Source organism: Emydura macquarii, unplaced genomic scaffold, assembly GCF_026122565.2.
Source record: "Emydura macquarii macquarii isolate MOO-44397 ecotype Brisbane River unplaced genomic scaffold, CSIRO-AGI_Emac_v2 contig_1363, whole genome shotgun sequence".
NCBI classification, from domain to species: Eukaryota; Metazoa; Chordata; order Testudines; family Chelidae; genus Emydura; species Emydura macquarii.
Genome location: NW_027131500.1, coordinates 10,616,588 through 10,640,016, shown reverse-complemented (window position 1 = coordinate 10,640,016; position 23,429 = coordinate 10,616,588). Strand labels below are relative to the sequence as shown.

Here is a 23,429-nt window from a genome sequence, read left to right as displayed (position 1 = left end):
AGCCCAGTTTCCACATGCAATACTGTGTCTATATTTGTGAGCATGGTTTGGACCACTGTATGCAGAAATAAGTGTGTGTGTCTCACATACCAGTTGGAATGGCAACTTTGGACACATTTGTATGCATGCACCTTTTAAAACAGGGCACTTTTAATATTTTCGCTAGGCAGTTGGTTACTTAAAACATTAGCATAATTGATTTCTATGTAATTTTTAAAAAATAAATTCACTGAATACAAGGGTTATATTATACATTTTCCAGCCTTGTTATAGAGAATTGCACTTCCAAAAAATATGGAGAGTATTAAGAACTGCCCTGCATCTCTATGGACACGTGATCCTGGACAGCTACCTTCACTGTGTTGTAAATGAGCACATGCCACGTGTGTCGCCTGCAGTTTTCTGGGGTTGCTCCAACTTCTATCTCATTAGATAGAGTTGGTTTTTATCCTTGTCAGAACACCGCTTTAGGATTGCCCCAGTGAGTAAATGCAACACATAAGTCAGCAGGACAGTTGTAATGGCTACAAGGAACTATAATTTACTACACCATACCCACTAGATTACAATGATCATGCAGGAAAAGCAAGAAGAGAAGACCTGGGAGAAGTAGCAGGACACACAGAGATTGATATACTAATGTGGCATGAGATTTTTTAGCAACATTTACCATTCAGTTGTCTACAAGATGTGCTGATTTTGCAGTGGAATTCCTCAAACTGAAAACCCCACTTTTGTCCATTCCCTACATGAAAGCTGTGATGCCAAGCTCTCATTGAATACCTGGTATATCTCCTTTTTGCGGTCAGTAGTCAATGAGGTTCCAGTGGGATTACTACCATTTGGAATGGTGTACAGGAATTTGGGGAGATTGTTGTGCTTTCTTACATCTTCTGGGCTCCATCTGGCAAGAATTTCTTTCAGGGCTTTTGGAATAATACCGTCTTGGTCACTGGGAACATTGATTATGTTGCAGCCCAAAGGTCTCAGCTGTTGATTTATGGGGGAACAAAAAACAAAACACACAAAATAGAAGGCAAATCTCAATCATGGAGTCTGTAATTCTGAAATCATGATTGTTACTGAAATTACAGAACCTTAGCAATGCAGTATCTTAACTTAAATCTAGATTGAAGTAGATAATTATAAATCGGTTGCACTGATTTCACACTTGCTTTGCTCATGAGTCAAGGGAAAGTTTCTCTGAACACCTTGTATAACCCTCCAAATGTAATCTGACCAGATCTCCTTGTGCTCCTAATATTTAAAGCCACTTATATAGAGTCTGATAAGGAACAAGGTTGGTCCAAGATAAACTATTATTACATGTTCCAGAGGGGTAGCCATGTTAGCCTGTTTTCAGCAAAACAATGAGAGTTCTGTGGCACCTTAAAGACTAACAAATGTATCTGGCCATAAGCATTCATGGGCAGAAACCCACCTTGTCAGATGCATGAAGTGGAAATTCAGTTAGGTAGGTATAATATACACATGCAAGGATGGGGTATTATTACATGCCTGCCTATGAGAAAACAGACACAGGGCATCATATTTAAAGGAATCCAGTACTGTATTGCAGTGGGATTCCTCGCACTCCAACACTCCCATGCAAAAATACAGATAATCCTGAGGTCTCTCAACAGTGAAATTTCATTTGTCATTAGCTGCACTTCTGATTTAGTTGGAACTCACAGAACTATAACCTGCTCTGCCCTGACAAAGAGAAGAATAACTGGTCTGAACAGGAGGTATCTTCAGCAGTGGGACTGAGATTTCAATAATGTGAATGAGTGACATGGGACAAGAGCAATGTGTGAAGTTATAGCAAAAAATTAACAGAAGTCCCTGTAGTTTTATTTCTGTGGAATTTCTATTTCTGTACTACTTAGCCCTGTATTTATTAGGTTATAAACAAACTGCTGCCAAAACAACAAAGCCTTCAACATATGGTTCCATTGCATAATCAAAAAGTACTCTCAAAAATATAGTATACCCAAACAATATTACCCAGATCATTTTTGGAATCAGGTAAAGCTGGGATGTCAAGTGAAATACTGAGTGGTATAGGATTTATTCCAGCATTTCTCCCAATCTATAACTGTTAAACATTAAAGGGCTGCATTCAGTTGCACAGAGTATATATTACCCCACAAAAACTAGTGTCATTTAAGAGATACCTCTCTGAATTGCTCTCACTGTCTCATATCCTGGGAGCAAACCTGCACACTTGGTTTGGGATGATCCGCATTTTATCCAGGTATGGGCACAGAACACTTAAATCGGGTCATTAAATTGTTAAGACAGAGGCACATCCAGAGCCTAAAATATGAGCAATCTCACTGATCATGCACCTGATTGACTTTATTAGAAAGATCTCTTCCTACCTCTACTGTGATTTTATGTAGACACCTAGGCTTAGGGTGAACTGGGTCCCAGAACAAAATATTATGTCCTGGGACAAACACTTGCAGAGTGTCTAAATTAGCATTTACATTAATTAGTATTAGTTCACCAGTGCCAACTAATTTAAGTCAGAACAGGATCAAAAACTCTGGTCTGGTTGAGATCTTAATGCATTTGGCAAAAGTGAGATGCAGCCCATACATCTTAGGAATGTAGATTTGTGTCCCAAGGTGATGATCATAGTAACTTTCATAACTTTTCATACCTAAACACTACTCACAGCTGCTAGAGTGCCAGGATAGGTGGGTGCATCCAAAAGAATGTTATCTCCAGGGTTAATGAGCATTTCAAACACCTACAAAATGGAAATAATTTATTTAGAAGACTCTCTGATTTTGCAGTACATTCTGCATACTGGTGCCTGCTCTAAGGGAACTATGAATCCTAATTACATATCCGTGTTTTCTTCACCATTGAATTAAAAGTGCACTCTGCTAGGAAAACAGTGAATGGATTTAAGTTCCACTTTGGAAGCCAAACAGAGAGAGAGAGGTCAGAGGAGAAAAATGCCAATTTCAAACAGGACAACTCTGTCTTCTGAGGAAAAATATACTGACTTTTAACACCACACTCTGTCATAATACAAAAAACATTTTTCAGTTATAGAAAGACTCAGCTATCCTGCTCTCTCTCTCTCTCTCTCTCTCTGTGTGTGTGAGAGAGAATCAGCCAATCGAAAACCAACTTGCTCAGAACAATATCTCATTGCAAGTATATCTTATTGCATAATAAAAGCTACAATACAGCAAGCAACTCTGATTCAATTGCACCAACGCCCTCCACTATTGGACTCTTAAAATAATTTGCTACAGAACTATGAAAGTAAATGGAATAAAATGGTTCTCTCTCTCTCTCTCTCTCTGACTATACAGATCTTTGCTTCACCTAGACCAGGGGTGTCAAACATCCGACCTTTTCGGTATAGCCCTTGGCGGCCGGATACAGCTCGCGATCCTTTTCAGTCTGGCCCCTAGCAGCTGCCACTGAAGGGTAGGACGCTGCGAGATTTCTTGGCGGCGGGCAAGATGCCGCAAGCTGCTGCCGAAAGGTAGTACACCGTGAGATTTCTCGGCGGCGGGTAAGACAAGGGTATGGCCCACTTGAAGTACATTTACTTCCAATCTGGCCTGCCATACAAAGTGACTTTGATACCCCTGATCTAGACATTTGTGTAGCCATGGGAGTCCATTATAGTCTGACTGGAAAGTTTTGTTCCAACTTCCATTTACTTTCTCAGATATGGTATTTAATATATTGTTTCATTAACAAGCCACCCTCAATAACTAATCATAGGGCAGTCATACCTTTCCTATGCAAGGAAATAAAATGTAAGTGATTGAAAGCAAACATCTATTTAATGAAACAAGTAATTACATTTAACAGAAGCCACAATGTATTCTCCTTTCAGTCTTACTTTAGACAAGCCTTCCTGGCTGCCGGTGGTGACACATATCTCCATTTGTCCCTGATCAGGACTGTACTTGGCTGTGGGAGGATTGTGGAGACTCTTCTGTAAATCTTTTAGCCAGGACAACAACTCAGGAATTCTGAAACAGATTTTATTGATCATCATTATAATTCTGATACATTTACTCTGTACTGCTCCTTTAAATTCCCATCAAATCTCGTGTATATTGCCACTGAAATTGTCTGTCTCTCTCTGTTATTTAGCAATACAGTTATATGTAGGCATTAGTTTAATATATTTTTCCTCTTGAGCAATTAAATGAGAGAAATATAATAGATTGTGTGTATATATATATATATATATATATATATATATATATATATATATATATATATATATATAAGATAAAAAGCCCTTAGGGACCACTGTCTGCAATACAATAAACAAATACTAATTGACAGCCTCTGCAAAGATATAATGTCTAAATACCTTTAAAAATGTGGCACTTAATTCCCTGTTGCTTTCAGTTTGGGCCTTCACACAAACACTAAATGGCAGGGGGGTATAAAGCAACACAAGTTGAAAAAATAGGTTGGCACCTGAAAAATAAATCAAACCACTGAATGGACTTCAAGTTTTCATAAAACAGCTGCTTTCCTGCTCAGCACAGCAGTGTTCTGAAGAGTCACATGCAAATCTTATGATGGTCGACACCACGTTAACAAAGTGACATCAAGCAGCAGCATAGGGACCCCCAATATAAAGGACTGTACCTGAGTTTTCATTCTGCTCTGCAGAAGGACTTCACAGCTAGGCAAAATAAGAATCTAATATTTCTAGAGCAGAACAATCTCATGATAGAAAAAACAATTACACGGTATTTTTGAGCCAGGTATAAAATTTCTTACTATGATGTAACCATAACTGTTGGTACCGCAACTAGTCCCTTTTCAGCAAGACAACTATCTTCTCAATGGCACGCTCACAAATACTAGCTTTATGCTTAACACTTTATACAGGAGACAATGTCAATGGAATAGAATACTGTCATTGCAGAGCAGTCCCGTATTGCATAAAAACGAACCAAAGCTGTTATTTTAAAACTCCTATAGTGGATGCCACTAAAACAAGCCATGTTTACCACATCATGATGTTTGACTTTATTGTAATACCTGCAGTATGTCCTGTACTTACAATGGCAAATGCCATAGTTAATTTAACTATGCCACCCAGTAAGTATTGATTTTTCAATAGTATAGATAGGAGTTAAACAAACGAGGATTTGGGGGACATAAAGAAAATGCATTGCAAGACAGTTTACTTTGATATGCTGAATACTGTACTGCAACACACTGGACACAGTCACAGTTACTGATCCTGGACTCAGGCCCTTAAAATATTATTTGACATTAATCTATAAATATTGGTAATTGTCAATTCATTCCTCCACTCACAAATAATTAGACATTTTCCGCTTTAAAAAATAAATGTATAGCTATACAGTTAAAGTATAAAAACAGCAAATGTTTTTTTGATTCTTGGATCCTGATATTATTTATTGTTATTCTTTTAAAGTGTCTTCATAAGTACCCTGCTGAGGCAGAGTACTGGAGGGCTCTCTTCATCAAATCCTCCCCAATATCAACAGTAGTTCCATCTCCAGTGGTAATAGTGGCCATCTTAAATGGGAAAGTGTTGGGGTTTGGTGCTCCTCCAGCCAAGGAGATTAGTGAGGGGGGAGACTTCTGCATCAATTCAGCTACAATGAAAAAAAAGGAAGAAAACCTCCATTACACATTTGCCTACTCCAGAGGTAACTCTTTGCGGTTTCTCTACCAAGCAGCCAGTCCACTTTAAGGGGTTTCAGGTAGTGCACCCAAAAACAGAGGAACCCAAAAAACCCACTAGTCACTCTTAACATTTTTTAGCCTATTTCCCCATCCCTTCATTTTCTATATAATATTTCAAGTGGACCTGCAGAGGAAAATTTAATTGGGATTTGTGCCAATTAAGGATTATACCCTTTGTTGAATAATGAAGTCTTTATAAATATCAGGAATGCCGACATTTATTTATTTTCTTGGCTGACTCAAAAATACATTGTGAGATTTCTGGTCGTTAATTGAAGAGGCATGGATGATGAATCTTTAACAAAGATAGCTTTCCTTCCAGCTGTTTGAATTACTCAGGTATAAAATGAAAAGTGTGAAATATTCTGAGTAAAAATCACTTCCGATACGCATTAATCAGATTTTAATAGTTTTATATCCGTGGTAATTTAACCCTGCTTGTTCTCCAGTTTCACTAGTGTCATCCAGCAGAACAGGGTACGCAAGACCAGAATTTTTAATGGAAAAACTGTGGGGAAAAACACCACTTCTTTAAATAAATAAATAAATATAAATAAATCTGTAACTAGTTTTTTTTACCTCAGTCTGGATTGCTTTTCTACCCATTAGAACAAGCAATTTCTGTAACTATAATGAGTTTTTAAACTTTTAACACCTAATATCTTAAAGCTATATACTCTGTGGGGGAAAATATTGACAACTTTTGTTTTTGAAAGCAATACGTTTAGTTTGTTTGTTTAGTGTTTTCTACAGAAGACATACTACATAATGTTCCTGTTTATAAATTCAGAAATTATCAAAACACCACTTGAAGCAGGTTACTAAAGAGTATCTAGAATAACAAAGGAGAGCCATATTCTACCCTCAGGTGCATGCACATAACTTCCACTGAAGTGAAATGGCAATTGCCAGCCTACACCCAAGGGAAGAATTTGGTCCACAGTGAGGAAGGGATGGAACGTAGGCTAAAAGCAGTTACAAAAGGTGTATGTTTTTAGGCTCTGATTCAACAGTTGGCTCCACGCAGGCCTCAGCGGATGGTACAGGAGCAGATTGCTAACCATTTTTATCTCCATATAGAACAATGAACTATCAACAATAGCATGTACAGTATGCGAATAGTCTAGAACCAGCTGCACAGAGTGGGGCAAGGAAGAAGCAGTAATGGAGTGAAACAACTAGTGGATGGGGTATAGGAGCTACTCAGCATATCTATATTGCTGGTAAGGTCTAGAGAAACTTACTAGAGTAAATGGTGGATTCTCTGTAACTTGAAGTCTTTAAATCAAGATTTGAGGACTTCAGTAGCTCAGCCAGTGGTTAGGGGACTGCGTGGGTGAGGTTCTGTGGCCTGCAATGTGCAGGAGGTCAGACTAGATGATCATGATGGTCCCTTCTGGCCTTTAAGTCTGTGAGTTTGAGTCTCTTTCAGGTGATAGGCTAAGGAAGTCAGCAGTGTGAGGAAAGATGAGAATGAGTTTCAGGAGGACTTCCACTTGAACTGAAGTTATTAATAGTCAATTGGTCCTATACACCTAATAAAAATTCAGCAATAAAAATCACAATAACAGCCACACAGCTACAGAAGCAGGGGCATCAGCAGGAATATTTTCTGGCATGAGCTAAAAAGAATTGAAGAATTTCTATCTCTTTTCTCTTTCTGGTATGGTTTCCACTGGGTACAATGCATATTCATTTTATGGATCAAAGGCAAAATGCCTCAGCTACTGCTGCCTTTACCCACTGAAAGCAAATAAGGCACCCAGCACATTTGTTAGCTATGCATATATTAGTCAGCTTATAACTGCCCACAGTTTTCTTGTAAGACTTCTCCGGTATTTATCTACAACGTCATGGCTGAGCTCAGAAAATAGGGCAATGCGGCTAAGGAGCTGTCAGGTGAGGGGTGGCCAGCATGTACTCACTCAGAAGTCTTATTGGAGATGCCTTTCGTGCTGCACTTACTGCAGTGATGAATTGAGAATAATTCATGTCTATAGGACAAACAGCAATTCAGGTCATTAATTAACCAGGACAAACAGGCTAGAAAAAGGAAAGAAAAAGGAATCACTTTTCAATGTGGCCAATGACACACACACACATCCATCAGTAAGCAACTTTTCCAACATACTATCTGTTTAACTATGTCATTTAGTAAGATAATTAAAATGGGGCAATGCCACATTGTTAAGCTCACAATTTAACTTAATTAAAATGAATGCCCTTCATATTGATTCCAAATAGCATTTTTTTAAAATAAATGTTCTTGATGAATGCTAGATGACTTGTATTTTGGGGAGCCCATTCAGAAAACCACATATAGTGGATATGTGCTGTCTTTCTCCTTCTCTCTGGTTCTGTGGTAGTAGTTAACCAGCACTGTTTTGAGAGCTGAATATATTCTTGGGGATCATCAACAATTCTGATGCACGAGGAAAAAAAAAAAAGGAAGAAAATAGCAGATCTATATTGAATTCTGCTGCATTTAAACACAAGGAGGGGAAGGGGAAATAAAACTGTCAAATGAAGATGGACAAAAAACAAACCTCACAGTCAGTGGAGAATGAAATGTTTGTATGTCTAATAGCGTTATACCACACAATGGAGAAAAGAAACGATGAAGCATTTCAGGTTATTACACTGAATAATAATAGTATATAAATTCCCATCATTCTGGGATTTATTCCTCTGGGGTCCAATCCAGCACCCAATAATGTCCTCAGAAAGACTCCAATTGATTTCAGTTAGATCTGGATCAAGTCCTTAGGTTTTAAGATTAGTATAAATAGCCATGCCATATTTATCAGGAGAATTTGGAGGCGTATGAGGGAACGAGGTGAACTGAATGTTTCACTTATGTCACTTTCTCACCTTGTCCCAAACAGCAAAAGTAACTGTAACTCTTTTTCTTCTACATGTGAAATAGTGTTTTAAAAACTAATTATGAGTGCAGAAGAGTGACAGATCTGAAGCAACCATCAGCTCTTTATAATGAGAATCCAGCTTTGTTTCATTAGCTGTATTAAGTATAGCATTTAAAGTTCTCTAACCAATGCAAGCCATCACCATGTGTCACAACAGTTGTCAAACTAGGAGACAGAGATGTAGTTTAAAGAAAGCATAATTAAGAATGTCTTTCAAAATGTTTCAAACTGATTTTTTCTTTTCCTGATGCCTCCAAAAGGACCCAACCAGTACAGTAAACAATTTCCATCAGATGTTAAAGGCTGAACGGAGGGAGAGACACCCACCCCAGAATAGCCCAGTGATTAGAAAGCTCCCTCTCCCACTCCTTTTAGTTGTTTTGTGAACAATTTCAAAAGATTTTGGTTTTGTTCCAATGCAGAAGGAAAACAAATTCCAAAACCTCAAAATTTTTCATGACACAGAATTCTCATTTTCTGGCCAGCCCTATGGGTTAGGAAACATCTGTGTTCATAGAGAACAAAAGTAACTGAAGTTAATTATTAATGATGTTGAAGAAAAAATTCACCTACTAGGCAACAAACTTGAAAAGTATTTTGAATTTTGGAGCAATCAAGCCTACATAGTTGTGTTTATATTTTATATATTACTAACACATAGCAATCAGTATCACTTTAGTGAATGTCTTTCTGTTTGTAATGTTATTTCTAACTGTTATTTGTATTATATGAAAAATCCAATTAAAATATCCTTTCATTCTCCCATTACAGGGTCTCCTACTGCAATAGAAGAAAACCTCCTATATGCCCCTTGTGCTTCTGCATACCAAAGCTCTCCCTGCAGAAATAGGAATTATTTTTCATAATCTTAGTCAGACTGAATTGTATCAGAAAATATTATTATGTATAGGCCCAACCTTACAACTTGCTGGGTCCTAATCTCTCAGGGAGGGGAAGAAACTGGGTAGTATGTTATCTCATCTTCCTCTCCCCCAGCTGGAGAAGGATATTGTGCCAGTCTGTGGGCCTTAACATGTCTCTTACATTGTGTTTACAGCTTACACAGAGCAGAATAGAATCAGGGAAACATGTACAAAGACCAGTAGGATAGGACACTATGGTGCTCCTCAATGTTGGAAGAGTGAATTTTAATATTCACTAACATTCCCAAACTTCGTCTCATCAGCATGCCATTAAAAACTCCTGCTGCCCATACAGGGGCCAATTAACTCACTAGGCTGCACCTGGAGGTGGTCCCCGGTGTAATTAAAAGATGAGGCACAGGGGGGTGAAGTTACAAAAAGAGGCAATCTGGTACTGAAGTTGGTTGTAGAGAAGAATATTAGGGTTACACTCTTGGTAGTAGAGATCTGTTTAAAAAAAAAATAGGTGGGCTTCTGTAAGGTAAGAAGGAAATATTAAGTAGAAAGAGTAAAACTTAGACCTCTATGAAGAAGCCCTGGGGGTGCTGATTGTTACAAAGAGCTCAAGAAGGGAGTGAACAGATAGCCTGAAGGAAGGGTAGCAGTAGCAAGATGTCTGATAGAGTAGACCTTCATTGCTCATCCTAAGGCCTCAGGACTGGAACTCAGTATAGAAAGTGGGCCTGGGCTCCCCTACTAGACACCGAGAAAGTGGCGTGAAGCCCTCTGATGTAAGGTGATAGGACAACTTACACCCTCTTCTTCAGGATGTAAGGCCCATGGGGCTAAGGACCAGATATAAGGACACTGCATTGTCTGTTGGACTTTCTATTATCCTCGAACAGAAATGGCTGGAGGGCCAAACTGCAAGAAGAGGTGGAGCTGCTGGACTATCACAGGACCAGAGTGACTGTTGGTAGGGGGCTTCTTGGGAGAAAAGAGATGACATACCCATTCATGGCTGGATATGGCATTACAACAAGTAAGTCCATCTTCAACATAGCATCATAGAACCATAGCCATTAGAAGAGACTGCAAGGGTCACCTAGTCTAACTCCTAGTCAAGATACAGGATTTCTTGTATCTAAAATGCTGACACACTTTTGAAAGCTGCTAGGATGAATCCTAAAAGAATGTCTTAATCACTTAAAAAAATCCACTTGCAAATTTGATATCAAAACCATGGGCCTAATTCTGCTCACGTCCACTGTAGTGTAACTTGTATTTATTTAAGTGAGGCTATTCCTGATTATGCCAGTTTGAGACCAGAATCAGTCTCTGTATCCTCAAGAAAATATTTCATATAGAAAAGTGTATGCTAGTGAAATAGATTCTTTTTGCAGAACCTGGAACTTCTTTTTCCCAGGACAAAAATCATTTTTGAAATACTAGTCCAAATTTATCCATTGAGTGTTTAAAGTTGTTGTGACATGAAAGAATACAGCGCTCTCTGTAGTGAAGTTAATTTTAACAAGTAATGCTGAATTGCATGCACCTGTAGAAGCAAGTATAAGTAGAACTAGGTGTGTCAGTAACAGGATGATTCAACAGCTAGATGAATTTGGATGGTGAGAGACACCTCAACTGTTATGTTCTGAAGTTACTATAAAACAGTGGTTCTCTGCTCATGGGCAGCTTGCAGCCCATGTAACCCCCTCAGCCATATAGGTAATAAACATATAGTGTGAAGGCCAGATAACACAGCTGCATAGACAGCCCTTAGTGGTAAACAGATTGAGAACCACTGCTATAAACTCTTCAAATTTCCTTCTTCTGGTTTAAAATTTCATCAAGAGCCTGGCCTGATCCTACTTATTTCACTCACCTTCTCTGCAAAGGATTACCCAGTAGGTAACTGACTCTGTGACAGCTGTGTAAACAGATCTAACCTCATGTAGATTTCAGAGCCATTATCGCAGCTTGTCCTTTACCTTCTATTCCACAATGCGAGGCAGAGGCAGGTTCCCCTCCGCCTGAACCTGAGCAGCCAGGAGCTGATCACTCTTTTCAGTTCCCTCTGCTGGGACTAAGCCTCGCTGCCGCCAGCAAAAGACTTCAGTGGTGTGTGGTTTCTGCCTGGAACAAAGGGGGGAGGGAAGCACGTGCTCCTTAGGGGACAAGAGTCAGGAGTTTTTTCCCTTCCCCTCCCCCCCACCAATGGGGCAGACCGTATGGAGTGGAGGAGTTACACGCACAGTCCCCAGGCCCGCTGCGTACAGGGGCCCCGCCTGTCTATCCGTCCGTCCGTCCCGGCGGCGGCCGGCAGCGCAGTCGCTCCTGCAGCAGGAACCAGGCGAGGCGAGAGCGCCCGCAGAGGGGGGGCTGCGGACACCGAGTTCTGCCCCCCCCCGCGCGGGGCAGAGTCAGAGGCGCAGACTGACCTTCTCCCGCCCGCCGCCGACAGCCGGACAGGCAGCAAGAGCCAGCCGCTGTCACGCGCGCAGCTTGCAGCGTCTTCGCTAGCGGGGATCCCCTCGCGCCGCGCCGCGCTCGGGCCTGGCTCGCTAGCGGGGATCCCTTCTGCCAGAGGGTCGGTGCAATGGCTGTGGCAGGCGGCAGCTGTTCAGCGGCGCCTCTCTGCTGCTGGGCCTGGGCGAAGTGGCTGTAACCCGCCCTGGTTGGCTGGCGGGCATGTGCTGCTGCGGCCCGGTGCACGTGAGCGCTGGGAAAGGGGGCGGGGCGGGGCGGGGCGGGGCACCCCCTGAACGGCCCCTGTGTTAAAGCCCAGTGTGCTGCTGCAGCACCGGGGACTGGGGGTGGCCGTGAGAGCAGAAGGTGAGCCCAGAGTTTGTTTATTCCAGCCTGGCCTGAAAAGACTAAAATTAGGTTCCGAGCTCTTTAGGCACCTAAGAGTTTTTTCTCTCTCTCTCTCTCCCCAGAGCTCAAGGGCCAGGCATCACCGACTGAGGGGTGCTCAGCACGTTGGCAAGCAGCTCGCTTACTTAGGTGCCCAATTACAAACATAAAATTAAAAACAAGTCACTACCCAAATCTCAGTTTCGGACATTGTGATGCCTAAGTGATCCCTGAAAATTGGACTTATGTGCCTAAATCATTTAGGTGCTCTTAAAAATGTCACCCAGAGCTTAACTTTAGTTGCCTATTTTTTGAAAATCTTGGTCTGAATGTGGGTTTATGGAAGTGCTGGGTGGAGGAGAAGAGAGATCTTCTCCACAAGGGGAGTGGGCAAGTGTGCTGCCCAAGAGGTGACGGATAGAAGAGATGCCACCCAAACTGAGGTGAAGGGGAGAGATGCAGAGACAGAAACCCAGACTACCCAAGACCCTCCTGCTCTGCGTCTTCTAAGTGACCAGGATGCTGGCTGCCAAAGAGCTCATTTTATAGCCGCTCACAGCACCCTGTCACACGGGCAAAGGAGTGTAGAACACTATTGTAGTACTAACCAGAATGCGTTGTCTGTTAGGAAGGATATGATGAAGGAAAATAAGGTTGTAATACACACTTCTAATTAAGTGCTTTGCTGAATCTGGGCCCAAGTGCATGGGGGGAGGGAGTCAGTTCCAAGTATATGGAAGAAGGCATAGCATTGATATGTGAGAGCATGTTATGGCGCCCATGGTTGAGTGGCATGTAGGGTGTGTTATGCAGAATGTTGGTAGAAGAGTAGAAATGATAGAAGGGGGTATAAATTGCAGAGCTTGGGGGGTGGCATCACCTGGCCCATGACCCTACTACTTCTAAGTGTAAGCAGCTGGAGCTAGAGGGGACTTAGCCACCCTGCAACTGAGCCACTTTGCTACCTGTTTGCACAGCCCAGTTTGGCAGGTGAAGGCTCACTCTGGAGGCACCAGAGCCAGCTTGGCACTGGGCCACCTGGCTGCCCAGCAGCAGGATGAGCAGGGAGTATCCTTGGAGCCCGACAGTGGCAGAGGAGAGATGCGAATCTGCAGGGCCCCAGCATGGTGTTGCAGGCAGAGTCTGTCCCCAGTGTGTCCAATAAGCCAACCCTGGTACAGCAATCATGAGTCCATTCCTCCCTGGAGCTGCCACTGGAGCTGCCACAGCTGGGCAAGGAGAGGGAGTAAGCAGGCGAGATAGAAGAAGATGAAGGGACTGGGGGTAGGGGGCAGACTGACAAACATACAGCTCCCCTTGCTCCCAGCCCTCTGTAGCCCCCAACCCATCCCTCCCATATCTCCTACACACGTCCCTTCAACACTCCTCACACAGCTTCTCCTCCTCACAGTGACCATTTTCCTAACAGCGCCATCCTCTCCTGACCCCTTTACTACACATCCCCTTATCTGGATTAGACAAACTATAGCAGTTCACAGCCACCATGAAATTTTTTTAAATTGTACTCCACAGCTTTGGCAGAGGGTGAACTCCTGAGGACTCCCCACATGGCTTTAACTTGACCACTTTAACACCTGTTAAAGGCACACAGCCTTGTCTATATTTAGGCAGTTATTGTGTTGTCTATCTAGACCAGGATTTGGAAGGTGTTAGTTAAGGCCTTAAGGTGAATATCAGATTTTGAATGCAACATGGGAACAGCAAACCAGAAGGGATTATTACGTGTGTGTGTGTGTGTGTGTGTGTGTGTATGTGTGTGTGTAAAATAACTAATGCATGCAAGTGGAAAGTTTCTTTTCCCCAGAGCTTTTTAATGTAGATTTGAGCGGATAGACTTGTTAATCTGAGTGTAAGTAATGTCATAATGAAAATCAAAGTTTACCATTGACTTCAATAGGGCCAGGATTTCATCTAACATATATTTAGGGAACTCATGGCTAATAAGTGACAAGAGACAGACATGAGAGATTGTGGAGCCCCAAATCAGAATTAGTTTTGAGGTGAATAGAATTTCTAGACCTATAGACTTCTGTACAGACTTCTCTACATACTCAGGCCTCAATAGATGAGTTGGATTTCAAAACAGTAGTTAAATCAAAGTCATCCTGTGTGTAATCTTATTTCCAGACCTTCAGATTGTGCCTTGGATTACAATACTAAAACCCAGTGAAGTCAGTGGGAAGATGCTCCCTGTGATGGGGTTTACAAAACACTCACTTAGACAGAGGCAGGGGAAAGGTTGGAGCAGAACTGTGCTGGGAAATTCCCTCTATCCCTCCAGTGCTGCTGAGCATGCTCCTGGGGAAAGGAGCAGTATAATAAATAATAATTAAAAAAAAAATTCTAGCAGCCCAGGAAAGTGGGATGGAAAAAAAGCAATTTTCAAAAGGAGTGCTGCTCTGAGACAGGAGCAGAAGCAATTATGAGATGACCCTGCTGTGAGTCTTTCTCCCCCTCCCACCTTGAGATCTCACCCCAGAGGTAGGGAGAACCATGGGGGGCACAAGAGGGTTGTCTGTCAATCCTGAGACTTGGGGGGTTTGGTGCAAAGGACTATAATTAAACATCAGCCATGCCCCAAACTGAAACATTGGGTTGGGATGGGAAGTAGCCCAGGGAAAGGTGAGCAGGAGGTGGGCCAAGCATAGGCCAGCCTGTGCTTTCAGGGCCCTGGCCTGGGACGCAGTGGATTGGGAGGGCCCGGGTCCACCTTCCGATCCCAGATTCCCCTTTGCCTAGCCCTGGGACGGACAGGGCTAGGGTTTTACAGATCAGGAACTGATCCAGTAGAACTCCCGTCCCCCACATGGTCCTGGGCACTTTGGGTGAAAAGTGAGACTGGGGCAGCAGGCCCTGACCACTAGACCTGCTGACCAAACTGGCAACTGGTCCACTGATGTCAGTGGGATTTATTTGGGCCCCTTAGTGAACTTCAGTGCTCTATTACTGAAACAAACTAAAAGAAATTAATATACACCGCTTATTTGATGCTTGTCCAAGCTGAATTCATATGTTGAACCTTGGATCTTTTTGCAGTTTACTCACCACCAGCATTATACCTGATAAACCACCAATCAAAATGAATGCTCTGCTTATGCAAAACATATGAGAAGTCAATTCCCAGCTATTCTGGTGTTTTTGTGTAGCTATATAGGTTGTATGCTATTTGTAATAAAAGTCTTATGAAATTCATGAAGAAATTTGGTTCTGAATGTGTAATACCCACATAATTTTAAGGAATAATATATCCTTCCTTTAAAAACATTTCCCCATGGGACGTTCCCCCACTGCAATCTAGACTGGTGTGTAGCTGTCACCACAGTTTTTCACTCCTGGGCCCCGACTTACTCTGCTTTGCTGTATGAACCATCCACTCCTGGGTCAGCCCCTGCCCAGCTTCCTGCGGGTAATCGGTCCCTGACATAGTGAAGGAGGGCTTCTGGCCAGCCACTTGTGTGATGGACTCTTAGCAAACACCCCCAGTCCCCGATGCAACCCTGGGAACTGCTGTCTTACAGGGTTCAGTGCTGTACACTGCATCCTGCAAGCTCATTTACATTTGTCTGTCAATTTATCAAAGAAATTGATATGCACCATCTTTGTCATTCTAAGTGAGGTCTCTGCATACATTTAATCTACATGCACTGTTTTAGATAAAACAAACAAGTTTAACTACAGCAAGATTTCAAGTGAATATAAATCAGATTAATATAAATCAAGAGATTAATAATGAATCAAGGAGTTGGTCACAATTAACTAAAAGGTAACTCGCATCTTAAACAAAGATTAATATTTCAGTAGCTTTCCAGTCTGTGATGTTAGTTTACCTCACAGGCTGGCAGCAATCTCTCAGCCAGGCTTCCCTCCCTGTGGGCAGATTCTCAGTCCTTGGTGTTACTTAGAAGATGGATTCCACGGGAGAGCTCTGAGACAAAGATGCCTCTTTCTTTTAACATGTTTACTTGACCCCTGGCCTCAGGTGATCAGCTGTGACCGGCAATGGTCATGATTTCTTCCACTTGAGCTGAAGTGCTCAGAGGTGCTTAGGCTAGTCCATTGTTCATGCCCTGCAGAGACGTGCATACAGGTACCTTCAGCTTTGTGTTTGTCTGTATCTATTCAAGCAATGTGTTCATATATATGACATTGCAGGAAACCTGTTACCATAACAATAATGTTCCGTATGACATGAGCATTCCAAAAACACCTTACATGACATACTTTGCATCAGACAATACACAGTCACACTATAAGGCTGAACATGAGTGATACATGAATCATACTATATGGGGGTACATGGGATACAGTGTGTCACACCCCATCATCCTTAAATCCCAGAACTGTTGGACTATGTTATAGCTCCTATGTGTGTCTGTCTGTTTGTCTCTCTCTCTCTCTCTCTCTCTTTCTTTCTTCAAGCTATTCTAAATTAGGAGGGCAAAGAGGATAGAAAGCAAAGCATTTCAGGTATTTATTTTTTTACACTCCTTGGACTTAAAGATTGGCTTGGGTTTATATTTTCCTTCTGAACTGCCCAAAAAAGAAGCTGCCCTTGCTATGAAACTATGTACCATGATTTAACCTAGGATCTTTTTACAAAAATATGTGTTCTAACAACCTTAAATAATAGCAATGTGACCTGAATCACTGTCGTTTCTATATCTTAAGACAAATACATCCTATAAAAGAGCTCTCAATGGGCTGATTGAGGACACTGAATGTCTGGCCAACTAAATACCTTTCCATAGGAAATAGTAGACCATCATTAAAGGACTTAGTTTAGGCATGCACTTCATTGTGCCACAGAATGTGTTAAAATTCACTGTTGTTTGACTGTATGTGGGCTAAGCAGTATAGACACTGCTGGTGAAAAGGGGCAAGATTAGAGACATCTGTGTACTAATCTCTTTGATCACTAGATGGCAACTGTGCACTTCATTTTGTGATTGTGAAATTGAATGAAATAAAAATTCCTGCCACAATCATGTCTGCTTATTCCATTAGACTGTAATTGCTTTACTGCAGGCAGTTTATGAAACTAGAAGTGTGGAGTCCTGCCTGAGCTATTCTTCTGCCTGCATTCATCTTAAGGGTTAATTCCCACTCGTGCAAGTGCCTAGCAATAGCTGGAGCAACTAGAAGTGCAAAAGGTAATGTTGTCAGAGCCATGTTATAGATGAAAGTGGAAAGTATGACAAGAAAGACTTGATCAGATGTCAGTAAGAAATAAATGGATAGGAATAAAATCAGCCGTGTTAAATATGCCACGCAAATAGTTATTACTCAGACTTCCTTCCATCCTGACCTCATACATGTGCATGGAAGGTCCTAAGGGAGGCAAATTATCAAATGTGCAGCCGCATAATAGTTCAAGCATGCTATGAGGAAGGTAAGCTCTCCCTAGCAATGCTGAGTGGGGTTTGTGCTAGTGAAGGGCTAGATTTGCTACTATGAGGATCTGCTGGCCAGCCTCTCTGCCAAGAGGCTAAAGCTACTAGAGCTCTGACTGCATTAATAGTGAGGCATGGATGACACATGGGACTCTAATCCATTACGTTGTTTTCTCCGTTTGTAAGTTGTATTCCATCCTCCCTATCTTTATCTATCTTGTCTCTTAAGACTGTAAGCTTTTCAGGGAAGGAACCATCTTATTCTCTCTTTGTACAGTACCTATACATTGAGGTCCTTTTCTTGGTTAGAACTAATAGATGCTACCATAATAGAAACAATAATAGTTTATGAGTAATAGGTAATGGAAGGATTCTTTATATCGGTCCCATAAGGAGACCCTCATGTGCAAAGCATGTTTATGGGCTCTTTTTACTCAGGGTTCAAAGATTTGGTCTGTAATGAGAATTGATGGGGGGGGAAGAGGGGGAGGATGTTAAAGGAAAGACTTTTAAAATAGTGACCATTCCCATTGCTGTCTCTAAAAAATCTATTTAAAACCAAAAAGATTAGTAAGGAATGCTCAACCAATTCTTCATGTCCATTTCCCTTTGTTGAAGTGTACAGAATTTGGAGAACATACTTGTATTATTCCACGATGTTGTCCATGTATTCCTGTCTTAACTTTTATCAAAAGATTTTTCTCTTTACCATTCTTCCCTTATTCTGTTGCAAGGATCTTCAGTTGTGTGAAGTTGTAAAACATCAGTGGCACAATGGCCAGAGTGACCATGGTGCTGAGATCAAATGTCCAATGAAACATTTAAAATAAAAACAAAAGCAACACCCATCTCAGTGCTATGACAAGATGCTCTTGCTTTGGACCTATCTGAAGTAGACCATTTTCTTTCCAATTGTGTTAGAAGACTGACTGAACCAAGAAATGCAGCAGGGTGGTGGCAGGATGTACAGCAGTGGTTTCCACCCTCTTTCTTTGGAATCATAAATAGGGGGAAATGCCCATGTGCAAACTGCAAGAAAATACCCATTTTTTTCCTCTTGTGCCAGGCCCTGGTGCAGTTGCTGCCGTCTTTTTATGCTCCATTTTCTGCCAAGAATAGGATAGGTCTGGAAATACAGAAGAGCCAAGAACAGAACCTAGAAATCCTGACTGCCAGTTCCAGAAGCTGTCTCAAAATATGTAGTCTGATCCAAATGGTATTGATTCAAAAGTCTTTAGTACAACTAAGTATTATATAGATTTTCATAAACTCTGGTTATCAGTATTGCTCTGATGGGAGAAAGCCAGAACAGACACTTTTCAAATCATATTTTTGTCTATGCTGCTGAAGCCAAAACTGGATGGAGCACGGATCAATAATATATCCAGTTAATACACTAAAATATAAATGAGATGGCTTCTCCTGACAATGTTTAGATAAATGCTGTTTCCCAGAGCCTCAGCTCTGTCATTTGGATGTATATTGTAGGAGAACAAGGGAGGCAATGCAAACTCAAATCTGTAAATCACCTATGACATGGGTGCTCACTAATTTGATTTCAACAGGTGTCATTCCCAGGGCTAAGCTCTTCCAGAGTTAATTTTGGTTCATTACACAAATATTTCTCTCCCAGTTCGCTTATTCCACCACTGTTCTTAATTTTCATTCCCAGAGGGTTCATATAGATGATGATGATAAGGTCTGAACCAAGCAAGCGCTAAGCGAAGAGTGACTTAAGGCATGGGGTGGTCAGAGAGGCTGATGGAGATCCAAGTGTAAATAGGAGCACTTAAAAGTAAACCCACTACTTGTCAGTTCATAACTGTTGATGCCTTGAGAAAAGGCATTTTCAGGCATGAGTTTGTTACTAGACCAATGGTCCCCAAACTTTTCACACCACGCCCCCCTGGTCTTTGGTTGTGCCTCCCTGCTCCCAACTGAGGCTGGGAGCAGGTGCAACAGCTCAAGGCTTGGTGTGGGGTGGCAGCTGGTGGTGGGGGGGAGGGTAAAGGGGCACCAGGGTGGCCAGGGGACCAGGGGAATTAAGAAGTGAGTGGGAATTACTGTATCCTTTCAAGCATGTTAATATTAAAATGCTGGTGGTCTGACTATCCCATCTGGTATGAGCCATGCATCTAAGGAAGTGAGGATGAGGTGTACCCAGTCCTAGTGGAAAGCCGCACAGAGTACACTGAAAGGTGGGGCTGTTATACTCCTCAGAACGCTACTTTGTGCATACTGAAGAGCACTAATAATGTGGACAAAAATATGAGTGCTGTTTAAAATGGGATCTAAGAGTGGTGAGTAACTAACTAGTCATGGGAGCCTGCTCGGGTTCTCAAAACTTGCACAATCAAGAGAAGCAAAGGGGGTTACCCTATGTTACTCTGTCTCTGTGTTCCAAGGGTTTGCTGGATCAGCAGCTAGGAATCTCAACCGGGGCAGCCAGCATACAGGGAATATAATGTGTAATAGGAGATCTGAACAAACATCCATAGTGCATCTCGTCACTTAGTCATTCAGCTGGGTTAGTGTGGTGATGGTATTAGTGAGTCTCATAAACATAAGAAGTAGGCTGGGGAGTAGGATCATGGTGTCAGAATAGTTAGAGAGAAGTGGGAGGTCTGTAGCAGGCAATCAGCACCCACTCCTTTAGTCTGTTCTTACCTTCACTGGACTGAGATTACAATATTGCCTGTCTGTCTTCCTATAGGTGTGCGCAGCACATTGTCATTAGGGTGTGCACTCAGGTAATATTCATCAGGGAATTCTTGCAGCATCCTAGTCGCTGCCGACAAATGTCGCTAGACAGGGTATTTCGATGGCAGATCGTGGCGTGCTCTCTTCTGCCGCAAGATCGCGCAGCTCTGTCTGTGCATAGGTTGTCCACCAGTTCCTGCCATGTATTTCAGTCTTGTGCTGGTCTGTTCAAATTTCTGAGTATCCTGTTGATGCACTTGGCTTCTTTCTTTGTTGTTTTGTGCGGTGTTTCTCTAGGTTGCCTTCTCTTTCTAGGTGGTGTCCATATTATCACTTGGCATGGAAGCTGTGTTGGTGGCATCCTCAAAGTGTGTCCTAAATATATCCATGGTTGTTGTCTTACCATAATTGATGCTTTAGATTACTTTGCTGAGAATTTCTGATGTAGCGAGAAATGCTGGACGCTGAAGATCTGCAGGCATTTACTTTGGAATGAGTTAATCTTACCAATTTCTGTTGTAGATTTCCATGGCTCTTTTCCATAAAGTGGGACAGACATGATGCTGGTGTTAAATTAGTATCTTTGTGTCCATGCCAGTCATGCTATTCTTCCAAATCTTTTCATGTTTATAAAAGTTGTTTGCTGTTTTTGATAGTTGTAGCTTGACATCTAGCATAGAGTTATGGTCATTGTACATCTCACTCCCTAGAGAAGTAACATGACTTACTTTTTCTAGCCATACTTCTAATAGTTACCTTTGGGACATTAATAACCATATATTTTATTTTCCCCTTGTTGATGAACCAACCAACTTGTTTTGCTGTATCTGCAAAACCTGGGTCTCTTTCATGAAGTGATGTGTTGTCCTGCTTAGTTCAACGTTCTCAGCAAAACCGAGGTCAAACAATTGTGCTTTATCATTTGTCTATAAAATTTTTTGGTTGTCTTCTGCAGTTACATTCCTTGTGACCTAGTCAATGACCATAGGGACATAATTCACTCTTGCCTTACTGCAATTGTCACGCCAAACCATTGGGGGCTGATGTCATCATCTCTGACTGCACATTTGGCATTATTTTATACATTTTTGATTACTCAGATATTGTTGCTGACATTCTGTAGTATGGATCAACACAGCTACAACACTGCATACAAAGACTGTCTCTGTCCATGCTGCCAAAACTCTTCCAGAAATCTAGAGAATTTATCACAAAAGTTGCTTGCCACTTCACTCTTTGTTGTTCTCTGACATATTCTAGAACAATGTGATCTGCATGTGATCTCAGTGGTCTAAAACCTGCTTGTTCCTTTCTAAATTGAAGGTCTATTTTTTTCTTGATATGTTCCAGGATGATGATGATGATGATGATGAATAGGATTTTTCTCAGGCACTGAGTAATGTTTTTTCTTCATAGGTGTTGCAGTTGGTAAGGTCAACTTTCTTTGGCAATCTTACTCTCTTCGCTGGATTGGACTCTTTTCTTCATTCCATATTCTTTCAAAAAATACAAGGAAAATCTGGAGGGCTGTGTTGTCACTTGCTTTAGGCACCCCTCTGTTACCTAGCAGCTCTGTGTTCTTGGGGAACCAGGGCGCAAAACCCCAACTCTCTCTCTCTGGCTCACCTGAATTACCCCCCCACCAGCCCATGCTTGAACCAGAAACCAAAGGCTGCTTGAACCAGAAACCAAAGGCATTTCAATATGAAAAGGCAGGGGACACAACTGAAACCCTCCCATCAAGGGTGAGGCAACTCCCCATGCCTCATACAAGAGACACAATTGGAACCCTCCCATCAAAGGTGAGACAACTCCCCAGGACACAATTGGAACCCTCCCATCAAGGGTGAGACAACTCCCCATGCCTCATAAGCATCTCAGTTAGCACATGAATGAAGAACAGAAGCCTCATCTACATCGAAGATGGAACACGCACTGAACTCTGGGATTGCTGAAGCAGGGAAGCACTGCATTTTGGGAAATCTCTGCTCTCGATGTAACTGAACTCACACCTGTACACACCCAGCTCCGCAGTTATCAGACCATTCTAGTTATTGGTATGCAAAACACTGAAACCTGGTTGCATTGTGAGCCCTCTCTCAAGAAAGGACGCCCTTCCAGGAATGATCAGCTCCTTTTGTCCAGACATTGTTTATCCATAAACAAACCTGGCATCTACAAATTCCCTATCAAAGCTCAAACCTCTGTTCTGATGCTTGGATCCAAACTCTGCATCAGTTCCACTGTAACCTGTCTTCTCTTCCTGACTGATCGTGTTGGGGGCTCTGCCAGACTCAAAGCCCTCCAGACCCTGAACTGACAAGCCTCTTCCTGGGAACCTCTGAACTGCATGGAGTGGTGAGATCAACCCTCCCTTTTCCCCCAACACAACTTATCTCTCCCTCTCTCTCTCTCCCTCTCTTAGTCCAGGTATAACTTTCTACTTTTGTAATCAAACCTGGGATAGCTTTCTCCAATACCCCCAACTGTAATTGTGTAGTACTGTAAGTGTTTGATTGTTTTTCTCTCCTGGTATGGTATTACTATTAGTATCATAAGTTTTATATACCTAGCAATAAATAACTGTTATACTCAAGTTGGTTGCCACTTTCTTTCTCCCTCTCTCTCTCTCTCCAAACTGCATGTGCTCTTTTGTGTTGTTGGTCCCTATCTTGCTCTGTAGCAACGCTTCTTTTATCTAAGCCAAAGATCCCTGGAGTGCCCAAAAATCCTATGGGGTTTGCTCATCAAGGGGGTTACTGCTAGAACAATTGTGGTGTAAAGGGGCATATGAAGGGGACAGCCAGGAAGTGCTACTCTGCCTAGCCTATGGGGTCCAGTGGCAAATGAGGGTGCAGCTCAAGTGCTGTTTGACCCAGTCTGATTGATTCCAAGGGGCAATTAAGGGGAGTAGCCAAAGGGGTGCTGTTTGGACCCAGCCTGCTCTATTCTGG

General features: G+C 42.0%; 1 protein-coding gene and 1 long non-coding RNA gene across 7 annotated transcripts in view; one reads left to right on the top strand and one right to left on the bottom strand.

Moving 5' to 3' along the window:
- The window catches only part of AADAT (aminoadipate aminotransferase), a 34,849-nt gene extending 22,814 nt beyond the window's left edge, over positions 1 to 12,035 (bottom strand). For 2 of the 4 annotated variants that reach the window (XR_010920471.1, XM_067551735.1), the window contains exons 1-6: positions 11,500 to 12,029; positions 7,647 to 7,764; positions 5,462 to 5,630; positions 3,878 to 4,010; positions 2,684 to 2,758; positions 784 to 990 (exon numbers count right to left, since the gene is read on the bottom strand). Coding sequence is in view for 3 of the 4 variants with exons in the window: in XM_067551735.1 (XP_067407836.1) it covers positions 784 to 990; positions 2,684 to 2,758; positions 3,878 to 4,010; positions 5,462 to 5,630; positions 7,647 to 7,713 (651 nt within the window). In the remaining variant the exon portion in view is untranslated. Of the gene's footprint in view, positions 1 to 783; positions 991 to 2,683; positions 2,759 to 3,877; positions 4,011 to 5,461; positions 5,631 to 7,646; positions 7,765 to 11,499 lie in introns of all 4 variants that reach the window. The other 2 variants (XM_067551736.1, XM_067551737.1) reach the window with 2 other exon arrangements.
- Positions 9,959 to 23,429, top strand: part of LOC137155459 (uncharacterized) — an 84,345-nt gene continuing 70,874 nt past the window's right edge. For 2 of the 3 annotated variants that reach the window (XR_010920474.1, XR_010920472.1), the window contains exon 1: positions 9,959 to 10,550. This is a non-coding gene — a long non-coding RNA (uncharacterized lncRNA). Of the gene's footprint in view, positions 10,551 to 12,447; positions 12,715 to 23,429 lie in introns of those variants that run through there. The other variant, XR_010920473.1, reaches the window with a different exon arrangement.